The sequence below is a fragment of the Drosophila serrata genome, unplaced genomic scaffold (genome assembly GCF_035046125.1).
Source record: "Drosophila serrata isolate PLE 108 unplaced genomic scaffold, ASM3504612v1 contig_276, whole genome shotgun sequence".
Taxonomy (NCBI): Eukaryota; Metazoa; Arthropoda; class Insecta; order Diptera; family Drosophilidae; genus Drosophila; species Drosophila serrata.
Window position 1 is genome coordinate 437,654 of NW_028257174.1, and position 23,233 is coordinate 460,886.

Consider the following 23,233-nt stretch of genomic DNA (forward strand, 5'->3'; position numbering starts at 1 on the left):
GCATGTGTGTGTGTGTGTGAACGTTGCTCCTGCGCTGCCTCAACAAAGTTTACCGTTGTATAAGTGCCAATTACAGTTGCGGTCAAAGTAATAGTGTTTCAAAGCGACCGATTTTTTTTAGATTTGTAAGAAGATAGGTTTTGGTTTATCAAATTAATTAAATTAATTCCCCAGTAAAATCTTACGAACAATTGCAATATAAATGCTCATTAAAATGAAAAAAGCTTTTTATATGTGGTAAAAAAAAAATGAATAAAATCTTTTTTATTGAATCCTTAGTATTTGGATACAATTCTTTAAAGCTTGAAAATACAACCATTATTTTGACCGCAACTGTAGTATGTAAGTATGTGTACACGTTTGTGTGAGTGTGTGTTAGTGGGACTCGTGTCATGTGACCGCGCGCGCAAAACATTTTGCATTGTTTTTGAATCCTCTCCCCCCTCCCCCTCTCCCCCTCTCCAGCACGTTGTTGTTGTCGTTGCTGTTGTATCCTGGCGAGTACGCGAAAACGTTTTTCGGGGGCGAATAGCGTAAGCCTGCGCAATAGGTGCTCACATGGCAGCTGCTACACACGCACACATAGCCATTGGGAGCCTTCTGCGAGCCGAGATTTTGTTGTTTAATTAAACAAAAATCAGAAAACGCCTGAAAAGCTGCCTAACAAAAAGAAGTAAGGAAAAAAAAATGACACAGAAGAGAGCAGCTTAAGTCCGTCCCGTTACATTTCCAATAGGCACAGATTGCGGTTGCAAAGTGCGAGTGCGAGTGAGTGCGTTAGATTCGCACACAGAGAGATCCTAGGCTAGGATCTGCTCTCTTTTTGTCTCTGCGTTCTCACTTTTGCAGCAGCAGCAGCAGCAGCGCCAGGAGCAGCAGCAGCAGCTCGTTCAGTCAACGACTGACCAGCCAAGTAGTAGCATAATTTTTTTTTTGTTGTCCCCGTAAGGAATAAAAAAGATTTCAACTCCAAGTTACTTTGCACAAATACTTAAAGGAAAACCTAAAAAAAGCCAAACGAAAGTCAAAAAGAATATCCAATAAACCTTAAAAAGCGCGCTCCAACTGTGCCCGTGTGTGTGTGTGTGTATGTGTGTGCCTGTGAGAGAACAGTTGTTAAGCAAATGTAACGGTGCTTGGTTTTTTTAAGTGCTGGAATTTAAACTTTCTTGTGTTCTCTCATTCCCTTTTTTTTGTTGTTGGATTTTTTTTCTAAAATACACTCAAGTGGTGAAAAAGGAGGCAGCAGGAGCATAAAAAAAAGGAAGATGTAGTTAACATGTGAGTAGCAACAAGCAGGGGCCAAAAAAGCCAAAAGCATGTATTTGTGAGAAAAATCTGTAAATCGAGGTTATCAATACACACACACACACATACACCGAAAGTCTCCTAACGGGGAAGAGAGAAAGAGAGAGAGAGAGAGAGTGTGTGAGAGGTATTGAGCAAAGGAGATGGTAAGTGCTTACGAACACATATATACATACACAGCATCCTACGACTCCCTCGCTCGCACTCTTTCTCTCTCTCTCGGCGAATGGCATTTTAATCATCATTAGTGAAGGTGGAAGGGGGATGGCACACCACTGTCATTACCAAACAGACATACACGCGCGCACGCACACCTCCCGCCCCCCTATCATACTGCTCTCTTTCCCCCACTCTTACTTGGTACCCCCCACTTAGCCCCCTTGCCAACCAATGTTTGTTTGCGGGAATAAAATTTAAAGTATGCCAACGATTTGCTTGTCCTTCTCCCACCTCTCCACTTTCCCCCAGTTTTTCTTCTCCTCGTTGCCTCTTCCTCTTCCTCTTTTTTTTTTGTTTGCCCCACTGTTGCGCGCATTTGTCCTGGCGACCCATATGTGTATGTATGTATGTCTGTTTCCTTTTTGCACATGGACATGTGTGTATGCGCGTGTGTTTGTGTTTGTCAAAGCGTAAACAATTGCAAATAAAACAGGCAAAAAAAAGACAGGGAAAAAAAAGTAAAAACGAAGAATAGAATAAAACAAGGAAAGCTGAGTGTAGTCGCAACACACACAACATTGCGATGAGTGATGAGCGAGTGTGTGCGAAAAGAAAATCGATTTGTGTGCCATCAAAAAGTGCATATACATACATATATCCACAAATATATGTACATATGTACATACACTCGGCACGTTGTGCAACATAACATAATGTAGTAGCCGACGATGATTTTCAATTAACAGCCAACAATCATCGCTTAACATTTCGCCATTGCAATCGCAATATCCCGTTATACAGATTGATCCACAGCCATCTCCCTCGCACCCACATATACCCTATACACATAGAAGCAGAGACGGCAACGGGGGGGCTTGGAAGCTCTTAATTAATCTACGTGTGCCATTGAATAGAAATCAAGGTTTATGTAATCCCCCAGGCCCAGGGCAAACGAACCACAAAAGAAAAACAAAAGAAAGGCAGAAGTGAAAAAAAGAAAAAAAAAAAAAAATGGAAAACAATGCGGTCAGATTTGCAAGAAAAAAAAACCGATTTAATATCGCCCCACTGACAGCTGTTCCGATATCCGATATTGAAATGGAGGAAATTGGAATTCCTAAAGTTTATTTCAGGGAAAAGTAAAGCAAGAAACAGTTGGAGCTTCTCTGGAAAAGGTGTAGAAAATCTCTAAACAGGTGTATTATTATTGCAATTTATTACAGCGCACTTTTCAGCGTCTGTTCATTAAGTTTTTCATTTGTAGAGATGTGTATCTTCAAGAACTAATGTTCTATGAGACTTCAAAGGAGTAGTTTAAATGCAAAGTTAAATAAAGCTACATATCCCAATGCTTAAATAATTAATTGATATTGTTTTTTGAAATAAAACATGTTTAAATAAGTTCTAACATGTTTGAAAATCGACCCCAGTGACCCGTTGTTTTTTGGGGGGGAGCGGAGCTAACATAAAGTCTCTACATTGTAATTTATGTTACCAACTAGTTTTAACGCCGTACTAATTGTATGTCCTCTTCTCTCTCTCTCTCTCTCGCCCTCTCTCTATCTCTCAATGTAGCTAATAATTCGACTATTGTTAACCTAGTTTCACTTCCCAAAAACCAACCAAACAACAACAACAGCAACAAGGACGAACTGAGACGAGCAGCAGCTCTGGCTCCTCTAGTTACGATTATCTAGAAAGGAGCACTAATTAAACATCGAAGGACTCGGAGGGGACATCTTTGCCGGCAGAGGAAGAAACCAATCCCCATCAACCTTTTCGGTTCTCCTCGGAGCAGGATCCATTTTCCCCCCCTAACCAACCAACCATCCATCCCTCCCAGCACCCTGTCCACTCTGTCTCGGCACACACACACGGCACACCCGAAAACCTTGACGACTATTACCAATTAATAGCCACAACCTTGGGACTCGACTTGGAGCACACCGAATCGAGCTGAGCATCGTATAACTAAAAGGATAGAGTAGCCGGAGGACGAGGACGACTCATGTTACAAAAATGAAAAAGTTCACATTCAAAGGAGTTCTAGATGGATTTCGACAAAGCGTTCAGCCCCAAGCCACACGACAGGAGCAGGAGATCCAGGAGCAACTCAAGGCCGATCATTTTACGTTGAAAAAGGTAAGCAAAATAATTAAAAAATTACCTTAAAGATTGATTATTAAAGATGAATTTAAAATAGTGATATTAAATGTGATAACTGGGCGGCTGGAGAAAGATTTTAGCCGGATGAGATCCTAATCAGAGTCGCTTTGATGGGAAGCTCCCTACAAAAGTTCTGTTTAAGAAACTAAGGATCTCTTGTCTGGCATAAAATTCTCTTCTTACCTCCAAATAACGAATTAATACAAACACTAAATAAGAAGCCAAAATATTTATTAAATAACAATTGAATAATAAATAATAATAGAAGTGTAAACCCCCCGAGAGGCCTCTGTTGCAGCTAGCGGGTGTTTTATTTGGTAGCTGCACTCAAATGAATCTATCATAAGACACACGCGGCTATAACCGATGCTTAAAACCATCAGTGACTCAAAAAATATATATAAAAACCAATTTATAAATAAAGCCAATGTAAAATAACTTTAATTATCGTATTCTGTGCCATCGAAATAATGCTACTTGAAGCAGTAAATTAATAAATTATTATAAAGTCATGTTATCTTAACAGTTAAAGTCGAAAGTATCACCAAAATGTCCCAACCTATCAGTTTTTCAAGAGATAAGCGATGTTCAATGGCATTATCTTTAATGTTTTGCTTTCGAGTGAAGAAATATGCTTTCTAGACAGGGTAAAGTCTCTCATTAATGCTCCTTCCTTTCTTTTCACAGACCTTTCGCCATGGCTTTCCATACTCGCCCACATCCTTTGCCTTCGATCCGGTACAAAAGATACTAGCGATTGGCGACAAATCGGGCTACATTCGCATGTAAGTTAAAGTCCATTGACCTAACCTTTGATTTATTCTGGTGGAAAAATAATAATATACATATATATACATATATAATAGATTGGGACGACCTGGCGTCGATGCCCATGCCAAACACGAGGGCGAATCCGAGTGCGCTGTGCTCTTTACCCAATTTCTGGTCAATGAGGGAGCCTTGGTCACCGTCACCGCCGATGACACCATTCACTTGTGGAACATTCGCCAAAAGACGCCGCGCATTGTGCAGAGTCTGAAATTTCAGAGGGAGCGGTGAGTTTTAACATTTAATTTGATATCAAATTACCACACAAACCTGTAAAGTATTAGTACATTAAGATGAGGAGGCATTCAACGATTTTTTTATTACACTAAAATACTTAAAAAATTAAACGATGATGACATAATCCAAACCTCCATCTCTCTATCCTTGCAGCGTGACTTGCATACATCTGCCCGTGGGCAGCAAATGGCTGTACGTGGGCACCGAGAAGGGAAACATACACGTTGTTCACATAGATACATTTGCACTTAGTGGATATATTATTAACTGGAATAAAGCAATTGAAGTGTGAGTATATATATCATGGAGATTGTAACACTTGATCTAATTCTAAACCTTTTACTTTATCTAAAATATATGGGAAATTAGGGTTAGAACTAGTCATCCAGGTGCTGTGATTGCGTTATGTGATAATCCATTGGATGCAAACAAGGTAAGCCTAAGCGTCGTTAAGATGGAAAACCATATAAAGAGATTAAAGTGCAATAATTTGAAGTACGTGAGACTTTGAGCTTCAATATGGTTTTCCCTCTTTGTCTTAAATTAATTGTTATATATATATATTAAACTCTATTCTATTTATCTCCCTTAAGTTGCTTATTGCATTTGAGTGCGGGCTGCTTGTGTTGTGGGATCTAAAGGCGAAATGCGCTGAGATACGATGGCAGGCGGCCGAGGCCGTCAAGTCACTGGCCTGGCACTACGAGGGCAAGTACTTTGTGTCCTCGCACACCGATGGCTCCATTTGCTCCTGGCCAACGAAGCCCCAGGCCAAGCCGCAGTCGCAGGTCTGTCCGCATGGTAAGTTTCCATTATAATTGCAATATTATTATATACTACTATATTCTATATATATATATATATATTATATTAATTGATGCACTTTGTATGGCAATGATTCAACAACAGCAAAACCCAACAAGGATGGCAACGCGGAGAAGTGCAAACCGATTTATAAAGTTGACTTGAAATCCAGCACAACTGGGTGAGTATTTATTTGCATTATAACTCATAAATAAATATATACATATATAGTATATAGCTCACTGCTGTTTTGTCGGGCTTTTTATTTTTATTACACGGTAGATAAGGAGATAATGAGAATGCATCATAAAGCTCAGAGGGTGTGCTCTCATTATTTTTGAGTAATTCAAATAAAAAAGCAATAATGATAAAGAAGCTTTACATTGATGTTTATTTATTTTAATTAATTTCCTATTTACTTTGTTGCTTTGCAGGGAAACTTTCACCATTTTCTCGGGCGGCATGCCGTCGGAGAAGGGCTCCAAGTCGAATTGCATCACGGTGATGGTGGGCAAGGCCACCACAGTGCTGGAAATGGAGCATGCCGTATGCGATTTCATCACACTCTGCGAAAATCCCTGGCCCTGTGGTACGTAGAAAGTGTTAATAGAAATGTAATACCTAAAATGTTATGTTTTGGTATATTAAACAGAATATCGTGTTTTTGCAAGCTTCAAATATAGCTTAATTGAATTTTGCCTTAAATATGGATGCAGTATCGATATTCTCTAACATTCCTTAATACATTTGTTTAATATTTTCATACGTTTCCCATTGCAGAGACCCAGGAGCCGTATGCAATCGCCGTGCTGCTGCAATACGACTTAGTATTAATAGACTTATTAACACCCGGTTTTCCATGTTTTGAATCGCCTTATCCAATGGACTTACACGAATCACCTGTTACATGTTGCACATATTTAACCGATTGCCCATCGGATTTGGTTCCTGCTTTCTATTCAGTGAGTTATCATTCTCATCTCAATCTATTTATAAATCATCGCAAATCATTATAATTATCATATTACAGGTTGGTCGCACAACGACAAGTAAAAAGAGCTGCTTCTCGGAGCGCGAATGGCCAATATCCGGTGGCGAGTGGTCGCCGGCGTCGTGCAGCTATTCGGAGATCGTAATTACCGGACACCAGGATGGTAGCCTCAAGTTCTGGGACTCTGGTGCCGGTACGCTGCAGATCCTCTACAAGCTGAAGACGGCCAAGATGTTCGAGAAGCCGCGCTCTCACGTCGCCCACTCGCATCCGGAAAGCGATAATCCATTGGCGGTGCATCTCATCTTCCTCTGTTCGGAATCGCGACGCCTCTGTGTGGCGGGGGCCATGGGCCAGGTTATGCTATTTAAGTTCCGTAAAATGGAGTCAACATCGGAGGTATTGGTGCTGGAGATACCCATACTCTATGAGAATTTTGATGACATTTATGGCACCAGTCCCGAATGTGACTTTCTTACGGGCCATCAAGTGCAAAAGACGGAATCGAGTGATTCAGATAAGGTATTAATCTAGACTTTAATGTTCAAAAAGATAGGTACCTCTTAGATTGGTTTTTAAATCTATTTTCCACTAATTTAACGCATTTCTTTCCCATTTCTCCATTAAAAAGACGACCGAGTGTTCGTTGAAGGTGCGCTTTGGAGCACAGCGCAAGCCACCGGGCTTCCAATCGCAGCTGGTCTGCCTCACAACCGGACCAAATCGTCGGAACGTGCAGGTCACCTCGCTGTGCATCAGCTCCAGCTATGGCCTGTAAGTAGTGTAGCCAAACCATGCCGCGCCGTAATCATCCATTCATCCATCCCATCATTCCCGTGACACTCGCTTCGATATGTCCATCCATCCATTTATCCAGTGATCCATCTGTCCATCGATCCAGCCACACACGTACACACACCACCACCAAAAAGCCTCCCCCCTGCCACCAATCAAAAGCCAACCCGTCCAACCCCCCCAACAACAACTCTCCCACCAAGACAAAGGACACAGGAAAAGCGGACTACTACTAGAACCCTCCACCCCAGCCCAAAAATATAAAAAAAAAAATACTTAGACGTAGTCTAGTTTTGTATTCGTACTAATATGCATGACGTTCTCTGAAAGCGCCTGAGACGTAGCCAAAAAAAAAACAAAAAAACAAAAAACAGTGAAGAAGAACCTATCCGCCGCTAACGCTCACCCAGAGTGTTCTAGCCTAGAACCCCCCCGTTTTGCCACGCCTCTGTCCCCGCCCTAAGCAGCACCGCTTTTGTTGAATTTGTTTGCGTTGTGTATTATATTCCGTAGTATGCAACAGTTGCAAGCAGAAGACGCCAAGAACTACGAGTTAACCCAGTTCCCTCTTTGGTAATTGATTACCAAAATACAAATACAGCCTCAAAAAGCCCCCATGGACGACAGATATGACCGAGGGATTGGGGAAAATATCAGAAATCATATCGATTATACAATTTGTTATTTATTTGTTTAAAGATAAAATATCGATATTTGACACAAAAGTAGATAGTACAAAAAATAATGATATCTTTATGCTGCATTTAAAATCTTGATATATCAAAGTTTATAATTAACAAGAAGGGAAGCTAACTTCGGCACGCCGAAGTTTGTATACCCTTGCAAATTGAAATTCGATCAATAGGAATTAGCACAATATAAATCATATATTTTTATGTTAGTTTTAAATTCATCGTTTTGAATTTTCCTCTAGTTTTAACGATAGTTTTTTATGGTAGCTATATGATATAGTAGTCCGATTTTCATAAAATTAAAACCGAAATTCTAGAATAATATAAATGGATATATATCAACATTGATAAAAATCTGTTGAAAAATTATAATTTTTTTCTTTAAATTTTCTGATCGTTCCTATATCAGCTATATATATGTATATATATATATATATATGTAAAGATACTTATTGTTCAGAGTTACCTACTGCTCATAGTTACTTATTGTTCATAGATACGTACTGAACATACTTACTTACTGTTCAGAGTTACTTACTGATTATAGTTCTATAAATTGTCTGATCGTTCCTATGGCAGCTATATATATGTATATATATAGTCCTCCGATTCGCCATGCTCCGATTTATATACGAATAAAATTATATAGAAGATTAACTCCATAGTTTCATTGAAATAGCTTGCTCTTTGTTCCAAAACAAATATCGCACATCTGTGCATATGATTCCCAACTAGTTCTAACATCCCCGGAACGAAGTGACTGCTGCCAGCCACGTCTCAGATATGTGTTGTGTTACAAAAGTTGCAAGTCATTGTTTATTAGTGTTCAAAGTTATTAACTGGTCATAGATACTTACTGTTCAGAGATACTTACTGATCATAATTACTTACTGGTCAAAGATACTTATTGTTCAGAAGTACCTACTGCTCATAGTTACTTATTGTTCATAGATACTTACTGAACATACTTACTTACTGTTCAGAGTTACTTACTGCTCATAGCTAATTGCTGATCATAGTTTTATAAATCGTCCGATCGTTCCTATGGCAGCTATATATATGTGTATATATAGTCCACCGATTCGCCATACGAATAAAATTATATAGAAGATTAACTCCATGGTTTCATTGAAATAGCTTGCTCTTGGTTGCAAATCAAATCTCGCACACCTGTGCATATGATTCCCAACTAGTTCTAACATCCCCGGAACGAAGTGATGGCTGCCCGCCACGTCTTAGATATGTGTTGTTTTACAAAAGTTGCAAGTCATTGTGTTTATTAGTGTTCAAAGTTAGTAACTGGTCATAGATACTTACTGTTCAGAGATACTTACTGATCATAATTACTTACTGGCCATAGATACTTATTGTTCAGAGTTACCTACTGCTCATAGTTACTTATTGTTCATAGATACTTACTTACTGTTCAGAGTTACTTACTGCTCATAGTTAAATGCTGATCATAGTTCTATAAATCGTCTGATCGTTCCTATGGCAGCTATATATATGTATATATATAGTCCACCGATTCGCCATGCTCCGATTTAAATACGAATAAAATTATATAGAAGATTAACTCCATAGTTTCATTGAAATAGCTTGCTCTTTGTTCCAAAACAAATATCGCACATCTGTGCATATGATTCCCAACTAGTTCTAACATCCCCGGAACGAAGTGACTGCTGCCGGCCACGTCTCAGATATGTGTTGTGTTACAAAAGTTGCAAGTCATTGTTTATTAGTGTTCAAAGTTAGTAACTGGTCATAGATACTTACAGTTCAGAGATACTTACTGATCATAATTACTTACTGGTCATAGATACTTATTGTTCAGAGTTACCTACTGCTCATAGTTACTCCTTATTCATAGATACTTACTGAACATACTTACTTACTGTTCAGAGTTACTTACTGCTCATAGTTAATTGCTGATCATAGTTTTATAAATCGTCCGATCGTTCCTATGGCAGCTATATATATGTGTATATATAGTCCACCGATTCGCCATGCTCCGATTTATATACGAATAAAATTATATAGAAGATTAACTCCATAGTTTCATTGAAATAGCTTGCTCTTTGTTCCAAAACAAATATCGCACATCTGTACATATGATTCTCAACTGGTTCTAACCTCCCCGGAACGAAGTGACTGCTGCCAGCCACGTCTCAGATATGTGTTGTGTTACAAAAGTTGCAAGTCATTGTTTATTAGTGTTCAAAGTTAGTAACTGGTCATAGATACTTACAGTTCAGAGATACTTACTGATCATAATTACTTACTGGTCATAGATACTTATTGTTCAGAGTTACCTACTGCTCATAGTTACTCCTTATTCATAGATACTTACTGAACATACTTACTTACTGTTCAGAGTTACTTACTGCTCATAGCTAATTACTGATCATAGTTTTATAAATCGTCCGATCGTTCCTATGGCAGCTATATATATGTGTATATATAGTCCACCGATTCGCCATGCTCCAATTTATATACGAATAAAATTATATAGAAGATTAACTCCATAGTTTAATTGAAATAGCTTGCTCTTTGTTCCAAAACAAATATCGCACATCTGTGCATATGATTCCCAACTAGTTCTAACATCCCCGGAACGAAGTGACTGCTGCCGGCCACGTCTCAGATATGTGTTGTGTTACAAAAGTTGCAAGTCATTGTTTATTAGTGTTCAAAGTTAGTAACTGGTTATAGATACTTACTGTTCAGAGATACTTACTGATCATAATTACTTACTAGTCAAAGATACTTATTGTTCAGAGTTACGTACTGCTCATAGTTACTTATTGTTCATAGATACTTACTGAACATACTTACTTACTGTTCAGAGTTACTTACTGATCATAGTTCTATAAATCGTCTGATCGTTCCTATGGCAGCTATATATATGTATATATATAGTCCACCGATTCGCCATGCTCCGATTTATATACGAATAAAATTATATAGAAGATTAACTCCATAGTTTAATTGAAATAGCTTGCTCTTTGTTCCAAAACAAATATCGCACATCTGTGCATATGATTCCCAACTAGTTCTAACATCCCCGGAACGAAGTGACTGCTGCCAGCCACGTCTCAGATATGTGTTGTGTTACAAAAGTTGCAAGTCATTGTTTATTAGTGTTCAAAGTTAGTAACTGGTCATAGATACTTACAGTTCAGAGATACTTACTGATCATAATTACTTACTGGTCATAGATACTTATTGTTCAGAGTTACCTACTGCTCATAGTTACTCCTTATTCATAGATACTTACTGAACATACTTACTTACTGTTCAGAGTTACTTACTGCTCATAGTTAATTGCTGATCATAGTTCTATAAATCGTCCGATCGTTCCTATGGCAGCTATATATATGTATATATATAGTCCACCGATTCGCCATGCTCCGATTTATATATGAATAAAATTATATAGAAGATTAACTCCATAGTTTCATTGAAATAGCTTGCTCTTTGTTCCAAAACAAATATCGCACATCTGTACATATGATTCTCAACTGGTTCTAACCTCCCCGGAACGAAGTGACTGCTGCCGGCCACGTCTCAGATATGTGTTGTGTTACAAAAGTTGCAAGTCATTGTTTACTAGTGTTCAAAGTTAGTAACTGATCATACATGCATACTTACTGGCCATAGATACTTACTGATCAGAGTTAGTTACTGGTCATAAATACTTACTCTTTAGAGTTAATTACTGTTCAATGTTAATTACTAATCAAAGTAACTTGCTGTTAATAGATTTTCATAAAACTAAAAACGAAATTCTAAAGGATAGCTTTGATTCAAATTATAAATTTCGATATGACAATTATTTTGATATGGTATATAGTCCCAGTCCCTCGGGTGATTCCCCCCAAAACTGACGCTTAAGAACCAACTATCTAAGCAAAACTGATATCGTGACTGACTCTCAGGAACCGGACTGTACCGTATTTTTAGTGCCTGGTGTGTGCGCGTGTGTGAGTGATGATGCGCATCAAAATAATTCATTTGTCTTTCAGTTTTTTGTTCAATTTAATGGTAATCTGTAATATGTATTTCGGTAAATTTCCCCGTTTGATTTCATATTTCATTTTGTATTTGCTTATCTTTGTTTGGTACTCTTTGTTGATATTCTTTGACTGTAGTTTCATTATGCACTTTTATTCTTTAACTATTTCGAATATTTATTGATTTTTAGTAAAAACAATATAGTAATTTTTTAATTATATATAAATGTAGGATTTTTTTCAATAATAGCATTTTTATTATTCCGGTATTCTTGAGTATTTCCAGTATCTTTTCAATTTATTTTACAATAACGTTTTTTTTTTTACCATTACTATTTACTTCACGTTTTGTTTTCTCATAATTTTGAAATTGTTTTGTACATTTTGAGTAATTATGTTCCATACCCCTTCCTCAATGATGGTGTTATTTTTTTGTTTTTGTAACATGTTGATTTGTATGCAGTTGATTTTGGAAATACATATGAATATTTTCTGTTTTTAGAATGGCTTATGGTACCGAATATGGACTTGTCATAATTGATATAATCCAAAAAATTTGCCTATTGAGTGTTGCATGCCCCGATCTGTATGGCGCACATGATCCTTACTCGCGAACACCAAAAAGTCCAAAACGCATTGAGAACAAAGAGGAGCAAAGCCGATCGCCCAGCTCAGATCAGGTAAGTGCCCTCTCGCTCTCTATCTGTCTCTCTCTCTCGCTCTGTCTCTCTCTCTCTGTCTGTCTGTCTCTCTGTATCCACTCTCTGCCACACACTGTGTGTGTTGGGTAACCACTGTAAACCCAATTAATCGCAGTGGAACCTGAGATCCAAAATAAATATATACACCACAAACCGAATACATACAGACAGAAAAAATAATTCGAATTCGATTTGATTCGCTTAGAATTCAATTAAATCAATATAAAATCAATTTATTTGATTTGAATTGAATTCGAATCTGATTCAAATTCGAATTCGATTTAATTCGAATTGAAACACGCAGACATACACAGCCAGAAACACAGACAGACCGAAATGATTTCGCCCCACATAAGTATGCTATATATATATGTATGCTCTGCAGTACAGTGGAGCACAGTATCCGTACAGTACAGTACGGTACAGAACAGTAAACTCCCACACATTAACAAAAGACCTACAATTACAAATGCTCAGCTCATTTGAACATGCCACGTACATATTATTCAGTACTTAACATATTTAAATTTAATATGCATACCAAAAATATATATATTTACTTTATTACATTACGAACGAAATTTCTAATTACTAACAAAAGTATCTAAATTTGATATATATATATATCTATATATACATAATATTTATATATGTTTAAAGCTAACATTAAACATTTGTAGCCGATCCAAAAATGTTTGTTTTGGTTTGTTGTTTTGTTTTCTTTTTTTTTGTTTTGTTTTCGTTTCCCTCTTAGTTAATTTCTCGCTCCTCCCCTCTTGCTCTATCTCGCTGTCACTTTCCTGCATTTTATTGTAAATCCGATAGAATTAGCAATTAGATCCCCATATAACCCCATATCTATATACTATATATACATTTATATACACACACATGCAAGCAAGCAAGAAAAACTATCCAACTTACGTATTTATATTGCTGAAAATTAAATATGACCTAAATACCAATAAAACTATATATTTAAACTAACTACAGTTATAGCTTGGTACCCGTTTTTTACTAGTATTTTTTACGGTGAGCTTCAGTCGTCTCTAACCAACTGCTGTATCGCTTTCTCATTCCAACCAAAGTGACCTAACCCTGCTATATTTTCTTTCAATCTGACCAGTCTAACTGTAATACTGTTATATCTTTCACAACTTTCACAACCAAGTGCTATCCTGCTCTAATTTCTATAGGTTGAAATCTAAATATATCTGCTTTTTAGTTAATTGTCCGATTGCAAAATCCTCTCCTTTCTAGCTAGGCACTTTCTTGTTAGAATAACTGATCAAAAAGTAATTCCCTTGATACTTTTAGTTTTTTTTTATTACCTATCTACCTTTATATATATGCATATATATGTATATGTATATATATCTGTTTTCTGTATCTGTTTCCCAGCATATAAAACTGCCTCTAACTGAAACGCACAAAACTGCAGCATGGTAAAATCATATTTATTAATTGATTGATATTTAATTTAATTGTGTTTTTTGCACGAAGCTTGCATACGATGATTGCCTCGATGATTGATTTAAATTTCAATTTGGATTTGGATTGATTGGTGTGACTTCTTTTTTTTTTTTTTTTCGTATAACTTCTGTGATTGCCACCGCTCCAAGTCCATCGCATAGACGCGTTTGATGGCTATGATTGTTGTATATGTGATCGAAACCCCGATTTCATTCGTCACGATTCCGATATTTGAGTTGATTTGAATTGATTTGATCTGTGTTGTGCCTGAGAAAGAACAAAAAAAAAAGCCTAGCGAACACCCAAGAAACATGATATGATATGATTGAAACAACAAACTGAAAACAACATAACCAACAGCAACAACAAGAACAACAGCAAAGAAAAACTACGTTTCTCCTTCTCCCACTGTGTCTATCTCTCTCTTTCCCTTTCTCTCTCTATCTCTGTGTCTATCCTGCTCTTCTGTCTTTTCGTACTAACGCATTGATTGAAGAAGTGTTTGTTTTTCTGTGTGTGTTAGTTGCGAGACTTTTACTGTCACCTTTCTTGAATATAGAAAAAAAAAATCCAAAAAAACACCCTTTGTAACTTGAACACTTCACCCAAACACACACTCACCAGTTATATAAATAAATTATACGGTTTTATTTGAAATCTAATTCGAATTAATTAATTGATTGATTGAACGTAGTTTTAATTATTTTTCGTAATTTTGAAATCTTCCAAAATTCTATTCTAAATCTATGATAATCGAAAAAATACCGTTGTATTGCCTGTGCGTGTGTGCGTGTTTGTGTTTGAGTTTTTTTTTTTCGTCTGCCAATGCCTATGCGTATGTGTATTTGTATGTGTGCGTGTGTTGGTGTGTGTATGTGTGTTGTGCATCGCAACCACACATGTAGCATCAAACCGTTATACACGTTCACGTATAACAGTTGTTAAATAAAACTCGTTGCCTAAAGTTTAACCCCCCTTTCAGTGTTTGTTAACCCCAAACAAATAAATAACAAAACAAAAAATACCAACCAAACGAACCCAAATAATAAAGTAAATGTCAAGTATAAATTGTAAATTGTTGATACGATACTCTTTTTCCAAGTAACCCAAGTAAAACCCCAACAAAAAAAAACCTCGTTTAACCCCAAACCCTGTTAACCCTTGTAAAAAGAAAGTACACACACTTAACACTTCAAAAAAATGCAAAAAAAGCAAAAGCACCGAAAAAAGCAGCAGCAACAAGGCAAAAGCAGCTTGCATCCACAAAAATATAAAAAGTTATGGTACATCATCCACATTCCCCCAAAAAGGACAAAACTGGCTCCTTGCATTTGCTCTTTCTCTCTCGCTTTTAATCTCTGTCATTGACTTTTTCCATTTCCTTTTTGTTTGTTGATATCCCTTGACCTAGTTCAGTCTACATACATATGTGTAAAATATATCATCTTTTTCCGTCTTTCAAAAGTGTCAGGATTGAGGAACTTGTAACTAAGAAAAATGCTTGGCCACTTTGTACACTTGCCATTTTGCCACAAAAAGTTATTTTACTTTAAGAAATTACCTTGACACCTCACTTAAAGCCTCAACAAGGTCATTTTGCTTCGAAATACACATATAAATATGTTTGAATTCCATCAAAATATTCTTTATACATAATCTGTATATTTATTTACGTACAGTTGGCGCCCAACCAGGGACTTGCTACATGTTGCAACATGTTGCAAGTCCCTCGTTGGGCGCTACTTGTATGCAACCAACGTTTTGCTGTCTTTGATTAAAAAGTGTGACTAAAACTTACTTATCTGAGAAAGTCTTTTACAAAATTCAAAATAAATATTTTCCAAATATTAACTATACACTGTAATATACGTTTCATCCCCATCAAGTCCCCTTCACGAATCACTTTTAATGCTTTAATTGTTGCTGCTACTTTTTTTCTGTCCATTTCGGTTTGCCAAAATTAAAAAAAAAAAACAGAAACCAAAACAAAAACAGAAACAGAAACCCAATAACCCAAAATGAAGTGAATGTTAAACCACCTTAACCCTCCCCCTAAAAAACCATCCAAATCAAAAAACCCCACTCTCTTTGTCGATAAATTAAAACGACAACTACTTTTATTTTTGCTGCCTAAACAAACTTAAAAAAAAAAAAACCAAAACAAAACAATAATTAAAAACAAAAAAAACTGAGAATTAAAACTCTGCCACCCCCCTCCTACCCCCCATAAAAAAAAAACTCCCGATCTTCAATCTAGCTGAACGATACGACCAGTCCGGATAGTCCGTCACTTGAATTTGTACCGGAGGCCTCGAGCACCGATCCAACGGATACCACGGCTATCGTCGGCTCCCGTCCCACTTCACCCGATCCCGTTGTGGTGAATAGTTCGAGGGAAACCCTCATCAGTGGCTCGGCAGCAGCAACGGCGGCAATGATGGCCAAGAGTCCGCAGCGTGAAGATGCTGCACCCAAGGAGATGCAGGATAGACGCAAGTCCATGTCCTGGAAAACGTTCAATTTGAAGCGTCAATTATCGAAAGTCAATATGAAAATCGGTGGTATGAATGTCAACACCGATCTGGAGTCGCTCAAGAATAGCTCCATATTCTACACGCCCAAGGAGGCGTCACCTGATGGCGTTATGCCAACACCACCGCCACCGCCAACCGAAGAGGAGACGACGGCCGAGCTGAAGGAAGATGAAGCATTGGATGATGCTGAAATGGCAGCAGCAGCAGCAGCAGCATCAGCATCATCACCATCGCCAGCGGTGCGGGGTAAATTTCGATCCTCCACCACTGATTCACCAGATGATGGGGCACTAGCCCCAGGTGGCCCTCGTCGTGTGGACTTTGAGCAGATGACAACAACGGCGGCAGCGGTGGAGGTGGAGCGGCCCAATAATTTGCCATTGGCAGAATCACAGGCACCTGTTCCACTGAAGCCGGTCCGTCAAAAATTCAAAGAAAAGGCACGCGATCAACGCCTATTATCAGTTCCAAATATTAAGTACCAGCCACGGGATTTACGTGGCGGTGTGCGAATCCTCAAGAACGATGTATCCCCGCTGACCAGCGGCGGAGGTGGCAGTGGCACCACTGGAAGTGGAGGAGCTGGTGGTGTAAGCGGAGGCGCCAGCGGCGGTGGCGGAGGCAAAAAGATACGTAAGTATGGCCCCCGCCGAAGGATCTCATCCCCCTCAAAAATCCTCAAAACCCTCACCCTACCTACGCCCCCCTAAAGAATAATAAGAGAGTTTCCGAGACGCTTGCAATATCAGCAGCGATCTTAATCCCATTTCTTTTAACAAAAAAAAAAAAGTAAAACAAATCAAAAAAATTTAATTTAATTTAATGAAATGCGCAGAGCGAGCGAGCGAGTTCTTTGCGTGATCGCTAGGCAGGCAGGTAGAATATGGATATGGAATCCAAATCGGACTCCTGGAATCGGAGAGCTAAAATCAACCAACCATCGGAGCCGAAAATGTACTGTGTTTATGCGATTAAATATTTCTTGCTATTAGAGTGTGGGAAAATCTTAATGTATCTAATTTTGGAAACATTAAGAAACATTAAATCCAGTACTTAGTGATTTTCTCTAGATTCTCTGTAGAATTCTACAAGTTTAACCACGTCTAAACACAGTATCATTTTCTTTCTATCGTCGTTGCAAGTGTTTATCTCTCTCCTCTTTCTCTTTGACCTGACACTGTTTTCTCTCCTTCCCCGTTTCTTCTCCAAAAACAATTCTTTTATCCCCCCCAAAAAAATGACGTTTTGTCGTCGCTACTGGTTGGGTTTATGGCTTTTCCTTCCCTTCCCCTATTTATATGTTGTTCCTTTGCTTTTTGTTGCTTTTAGTTGCTGCTACTTAGCTAGTAGAGAATAGCAAACAAAAATGAGATGAAAGTATTGTAAACATAGCAACCCTATTCCCTACCCAAACAAAAAATTAAATACAAATTACAGCTAGCGATGTGCAAAAAGTACAAAAGTCGAAATCTAGAAATGCGAACGATACCAAAATGAAAAATCCGTTGCTTCTTATGTTAATTTTGTTGAAATGATAAAAAAAAAAAACCGAAACCAAAATTGCATTTTGTGTATAGAGCCTACTTTGTAGTCTTAGCTAAACAACAATGACAAATAACAATGAAAACCAAGTTAAATTAATCGTAAATATATATAAATATATATACATATATATACTTATACGTAAATGTAAACGAAAACCAACAACAATAACAACAACAACAACTAGAACAGCAATCTTCAGCAACCACAAAATGTGATGAAATAATAACCAACAATTTTACTGCAACCAACAAACAACAAATTTACATACGCACCCAATTCAAAACAAATACAGCAACAAACTAAATTACAAATAAGCAAAAAAAAAAAACGAAAACCAACATCTTTCAAAACTTTTTTGCCAAAAATGTCTTATTCTATGCTTCTTCTTTTCCCTCAATACCTAGGCAACGGATGCAGAAGAGCTGCAATACAACTGCCTTTATGTGATTGTGTGGAAGTTCTTTGGTAAATCATTAAACAACCACAACATCAACAACAACAACACCACCACCACCAAAAACACCACAACTTCTCACCAGTCACCCCACACTCAACAACAACAACAACAAGAACAAGAACCACAAGAACCACTTACAAGCACCATCATCATACCCACATACAATGTGTAACTATAAAGCTCAAACTCTCGAAACTAACTAACTAACCAACCAACTAACTCCTTAGTATGCAAGACACGAAACCTACTTTTAAGCTTAGAAATTGAATGTAAACGCGGGTGCTGTAGGCCAAACAAAAGGAAAACGAAAAAAGAAAACACAAAAAGGCTTCACCAATCACCAAACATCACACCACACATAAACTCACCACTCAGTCTATGTATGTGCACTGTGCAAAAATGAATTGGTACATTCTCATGAAATGTAACCAAAATCGAAATATCGAATATGATATGAACCAATGTTGATTGTTGTACGTTAAATATTCCCGTGTTTAGTCTATAAGTTCTAACACGAACATACACACACCTCTATGCTGAAAGAAACCTCAATGTATATACATATCGTTACCTTGTGTACTCTTCTGATTCTACTCTGATCTGATCTGATCTGATCTGATGTTATCTTCGCATTAATAGAGAGAGTTTGATTAAGCTTGAGGCTGTGCTCCCATCAATCGATTTTGGCCCCAAATCTCCTCCCAAAAGCCCCATGCTCCTTCTGGTCGTCTCTATAATCTATCGATGGCCTTGGCTTCGGGGTACCGATAACTTGGGTTATTTCAACGATTTCTTTTTCGTTTCGTTTCTGTTTCCTGTATTTCATTTGAAAATGATTTTCGTTTCGATTGTTCCGTTGAATGTGTGTGTGTTCTGGCTATCGATAAGCAATAATTAAAAAAAGAAAAACTTTACCGTTGCCTTTATTATCGTCCTCGTTTATCGCTTATCGCTTTTCTCCAAAGTCACCACATTTGTATACTTTAAACCACTTGTAAATATATAAAGCAGAAAGATTTGACCTCTAAGCTAAATCATATATGCATATAACCGAATACTTTTAAATCGATTGTTCATATTTAATACCAGCTAATATATCCACCCGCATACATATAACCACATGATGTCTATTTCTACGTTCTAAGCCAGAGATTTAAAAAACCCACCAAAAGTTTATTCGCTCTACTCTACATAATTTACATACATACATATATCTCTCCAATATTTCCAATCTCTCTCTTTCTCCCTCTCTCGCATTTATTCGTACTTACACACATATGTCATAAATAATCTATTCTATTCGTATTCCTTGTTATGATCACCTTAAGTAACTATTATCGTGTTCTCGTGTTTTTTATTGTGCCTTTACTCATATTAATGTCACTGTCAATCGATGTCACCCAAAATAACACCCAACAAATCAATGCAACGACCTCTGCCTACGTTTCTCGCTGTGTATACGTATTTGTGTTGTTGTCGAATATTATCGATAATTCGATATTTTTGCACTTCTCACCGAAATTCAATAACCATTCAACGCTTTTGTATTTGTATCATATTAAAAAAAAAAAAAAAACTATGTAATAATCGTTTAACGATGACCGTCAGCAGACACTACTGTAAATTGTTCCAACAACAGTGATCGCTTGCTACAAAAGACTTTAAGTTCGCTTAATTTACACATGTACATTATGTTCTATATATATATATTTTTTTATTTAATTCAACATTCTTCTTTTGTGTATCTAAAAACTCTTCTATCCTAGAAACACCTCTTTCTCTTCAAAAAGAAACGAGTTAAAAAGACTGATATTCTAAACAAATTAAAGCGTAAGTTTATCATTTCTTTTGTAACTATTTCAAATTCAATTTCAGAGCAAAATGTGTTGAGATAAACACATTCATAGACTCGAGTTATGTTCTACACGAAATAGAACTAGAAATATATAATTATATAGAGCTTTTTTAAAGTCAATTATTATTTGATTTAGAATTAAAACTAGAAAATTGGCTGTAGTCGTATTTGGAGTTGTGTATTCTTGTAATTCCTTGGTGAATTTCACGTATTTATGATAGAAATATCAAGTATACGACATGTATACGAAAATCACGTATTCGACACGTGTACAAAATGCAAAGTTTTTCCGTTTTAATGCTTCAAAAAGAATTCAAATCAATAGAGAAATGTATTAAGTTACATTTAGGCTTGCTTTAATTTGAAAATGTGTCTTTTCGCTTCTATTTATTATTACAAATTATAAGCCATGTCTTTGGGTGTTAGCCAGCGTTCACTGTACATTAATCCCACGTTTCGTTTTCTGCACACTCGTTGTTTCCGTTTAACCCCTATGTTGAGCGCACCTCTCGCAAGAGATCGCCATAAGACCACTCACAATCACATAAGCACAACCTACACACGCACACCTACACGTACACGCACACACACACACACGCATAGCACAAAATAACTGAATAGAAAAAATAGTAAACAGCAAAAAAAATATACCAAAAATTTCAAAAGGCAACGAAAAATTTAAAAGAAAAAAGATAAAGAAGAATTAATAAGGACATTCAATCATTTTGTGCATTTATCTTTCTGTCTCTCTCTCTCTATCTCTCTGTCTTTCTTCCTCTATATATATATATATCTCTCTCTCTCTCTCTATCTCTGACTATGTGTGTGTATCTCTCTCTCTCTCTCTCTCCCGTGTCTCCCACAATTATTGTTTATATAAAAAAAAAACATATTTTGCAATTGCCTCAGATCAACGGCAGCGGAGTTGCAGCTGCGCAGCAGCAGCAGCAACAGCAGCAACAGCAGTCGCAAGCGCAGCAACAGCAGCAGCAATTGCAGTCGCAGCAAACGCAGGCGCAGCAACAGTTTACACAGCAGCAGCAGCAATCGCAGCAGCAACAGCAGCAGTTACAGCAGCAGCAGGCTTTGTTGGAGGAGGAGGCGGCAGGATCAGGATCAGGAGCAGGAGCGGGAGCAGCTGCATCATCATCGGGATCATCCGTTTATGGGGCAGACGATGCAGGTGCGGGTGTTGCTAGTGGCGGTGTTGGTGTTGGTGGTTTAAGCAGTGGATTTGGTGGTGGATTTGCTGCATTAAAGGTGGCAACAGAGCAACAGGTGCAACAGCAGCAGCAGCAACAGGTGCAGCAGCAGGAGTTGCAATCTCAATCCTTTGACGCTGCTGATTATCCTTGGGGCGAATGCGGTGCAGGCGGCGGTGCTAGCGGCGGTGCAGGTGCGCAACAACATCAATATCAACAGCATCCGTATCCGCATCCGCATCCGTATCCGCATCCGCATCCGCATCCGTTTACGCATCAAACATCCGTTATACAGCAACAGCAGTCAGTGACATCGTACGAGTCCCTAAAAAAGTCCAAATCACAAGGTGGGAGCACAACCAGAGAGCACAACAAACTACTACAACTACAACTACAACTACAACAACAACTACTACAACAGTTAAAAACAATTACAACAACAAGCTAATAGCAACTTCCACAACAACAACAACAACAACAATAGCAACTACAGCAACCACAACAAGCAAAAGCAATAGCAACAACAGCAAAAAATAGAACTGAGATTGCACCCACAAGCATTTCTTTCAAGTGTACCACACACACACACACACACACTTCCACTTCCACACACTCCCACACCTACAGTACAGTGTATACAGTTCAACTTCTCAAAGACGAACCTAACCTCAGAAAGAACCAGTACAGTACAGCACGCTCTCGCTACAGTGAATACAAAGAGAACTTGAATTAAGCTCCTGGCTCTTAATCTAATCTCATTTTGCGCGCTATTAAATATTTTGCATTACAAAAGCTATATATTATGGGCGCTATTTAATTTTTTTTATATTTTCCTACACTTGACGTTCATAATTCGAATAATTTAATAAGTCAAATAAGTTCATATTCAATTTAAATAATTGATTGAGTTTTGAGCTACTTGAAATACCATAAAACAAAGGCTGTAGATCGGGAAGTTAAGTTTAAAGTGTCTTAAGAGGTCCTCCGATAGCTCTCTCAAAGTTTCGATTTGTAGAAGTTCCACTGTAACTCTCTCTCTGTCTCTCTCTAAGTGTCCTATTTGTCTCTATCTGCACACGCACGCACACATACACGCGCACACGCACACAGGCACATATGGACAGCAGGATATGCACGTTGCTTGTGGCCCCGCCCCCTTTCTTCGCTCTAGTGTGTGTGTGTGTGTCTGTTGGTGTGTGTGTAAAATTTGGAAAATATTTTCCGTTTTTATTTTTGAAGTGTTTTTTTTTATTTGTTTAACTTTAGGGATATTTTTTGGGGGGGTGGGGGTCGATGGCTGGAGCTGTCTGTCTCTTTCTCGCTCGATCGCTCGCTCGCTCTGTTTCTCTCTCTCTCTCTCTCTTTGTCTCTCTCTAGCCCTAGAACAAAAAGGATCTAAATATGATCTTACTCTATCTCTCGCTCGCTCGCTCTCTGCTCGCTGTCTCTTTTGTTTTCTACTCTCTATATATT

The 23,233-nt window shown here is 37.8% G+C and overlaps 1 protein-coding gene across 35 annotated transcripts in view; it reads left to right on the top strand.

The window, feature by feature from the left end:
• Tomosyn (syntaxin-binding protein tomosyn) overlaps positions 1 to 23,233 on the top strand; it is a 28,991-nt gene that overhangs the window by 1,539 nt on the left and 4,219 nt on the right. For 2 of the 35 annotated variants that reach the window (XM_086835275.1, XM_086835274.1), the window contains exons 2-15: positions 1,229 to 1,281; positions 3,043 to 3,609; positions 4,321 to 4,418; positions 4,500 to 4,688; positions 4,852 to 4,986; positions 5,068 to 5,131; positions 5,292 to 5,499; positions 5,608 to 5,683; positions 5,937 to 6,091; positions 6,283 to 6,464; positions 6,533 to 7,015; positions 7,125 to 7,267; positions 12,496 to 12,673; positions 21,468 to 22,107. In XM_086835275.1, coding sequence (XP_086691401.1) covers positions 3,487 to 3,609; positions 4,321 to 4,418; positions 4,500 to 4,688; positions 4,852 to 4,986; positions 5,068 to 5,131; positions 5,292 to 5,499; positions 5,608 to 5,683; positions 5,937 to 6,091; positions 6,283 to 6,464; positions 6,533 to 7,015; positions 7,125 to 7,267; positions 12,496 to 12,673; positions 21,468 to 22,107 — 2,674 coding nt within the window. In that variant the 5' untranslated portion in view covers positions 1,229 to 1,281; positions 3,043 to 3,486. Of the gene's footprint in view, positions 1 to 839; positions 945 to 991; positions 1,076 to 1,228; positions 1,282 to 3,042; positions 3,610 to 4,320; positions 4,419 to 4,499; positions 4,689 to 4,851; positions 4,987 to 5,067; positions 5,132 to 5,291; positions 5,500 to 5,607; positions 5,684 to 5,936; positions 6,092 to 6,282; positions 6,465 to 6,532; positions 7,016 to 7,124; positions 7,268 to 12,495; positions 12,674 to 16,424; positions 17,335 to 18,650; positions 18,712 to 20,469; positions 20,534 to 21,467; positions 22,108 to 23,233 lie in introns of those variants that run through there. The other 33 variants (XM_086835267.1, XM_086835266.1, XM_020946126.2 and 30 more) reach the window with 26 other exon arrangements.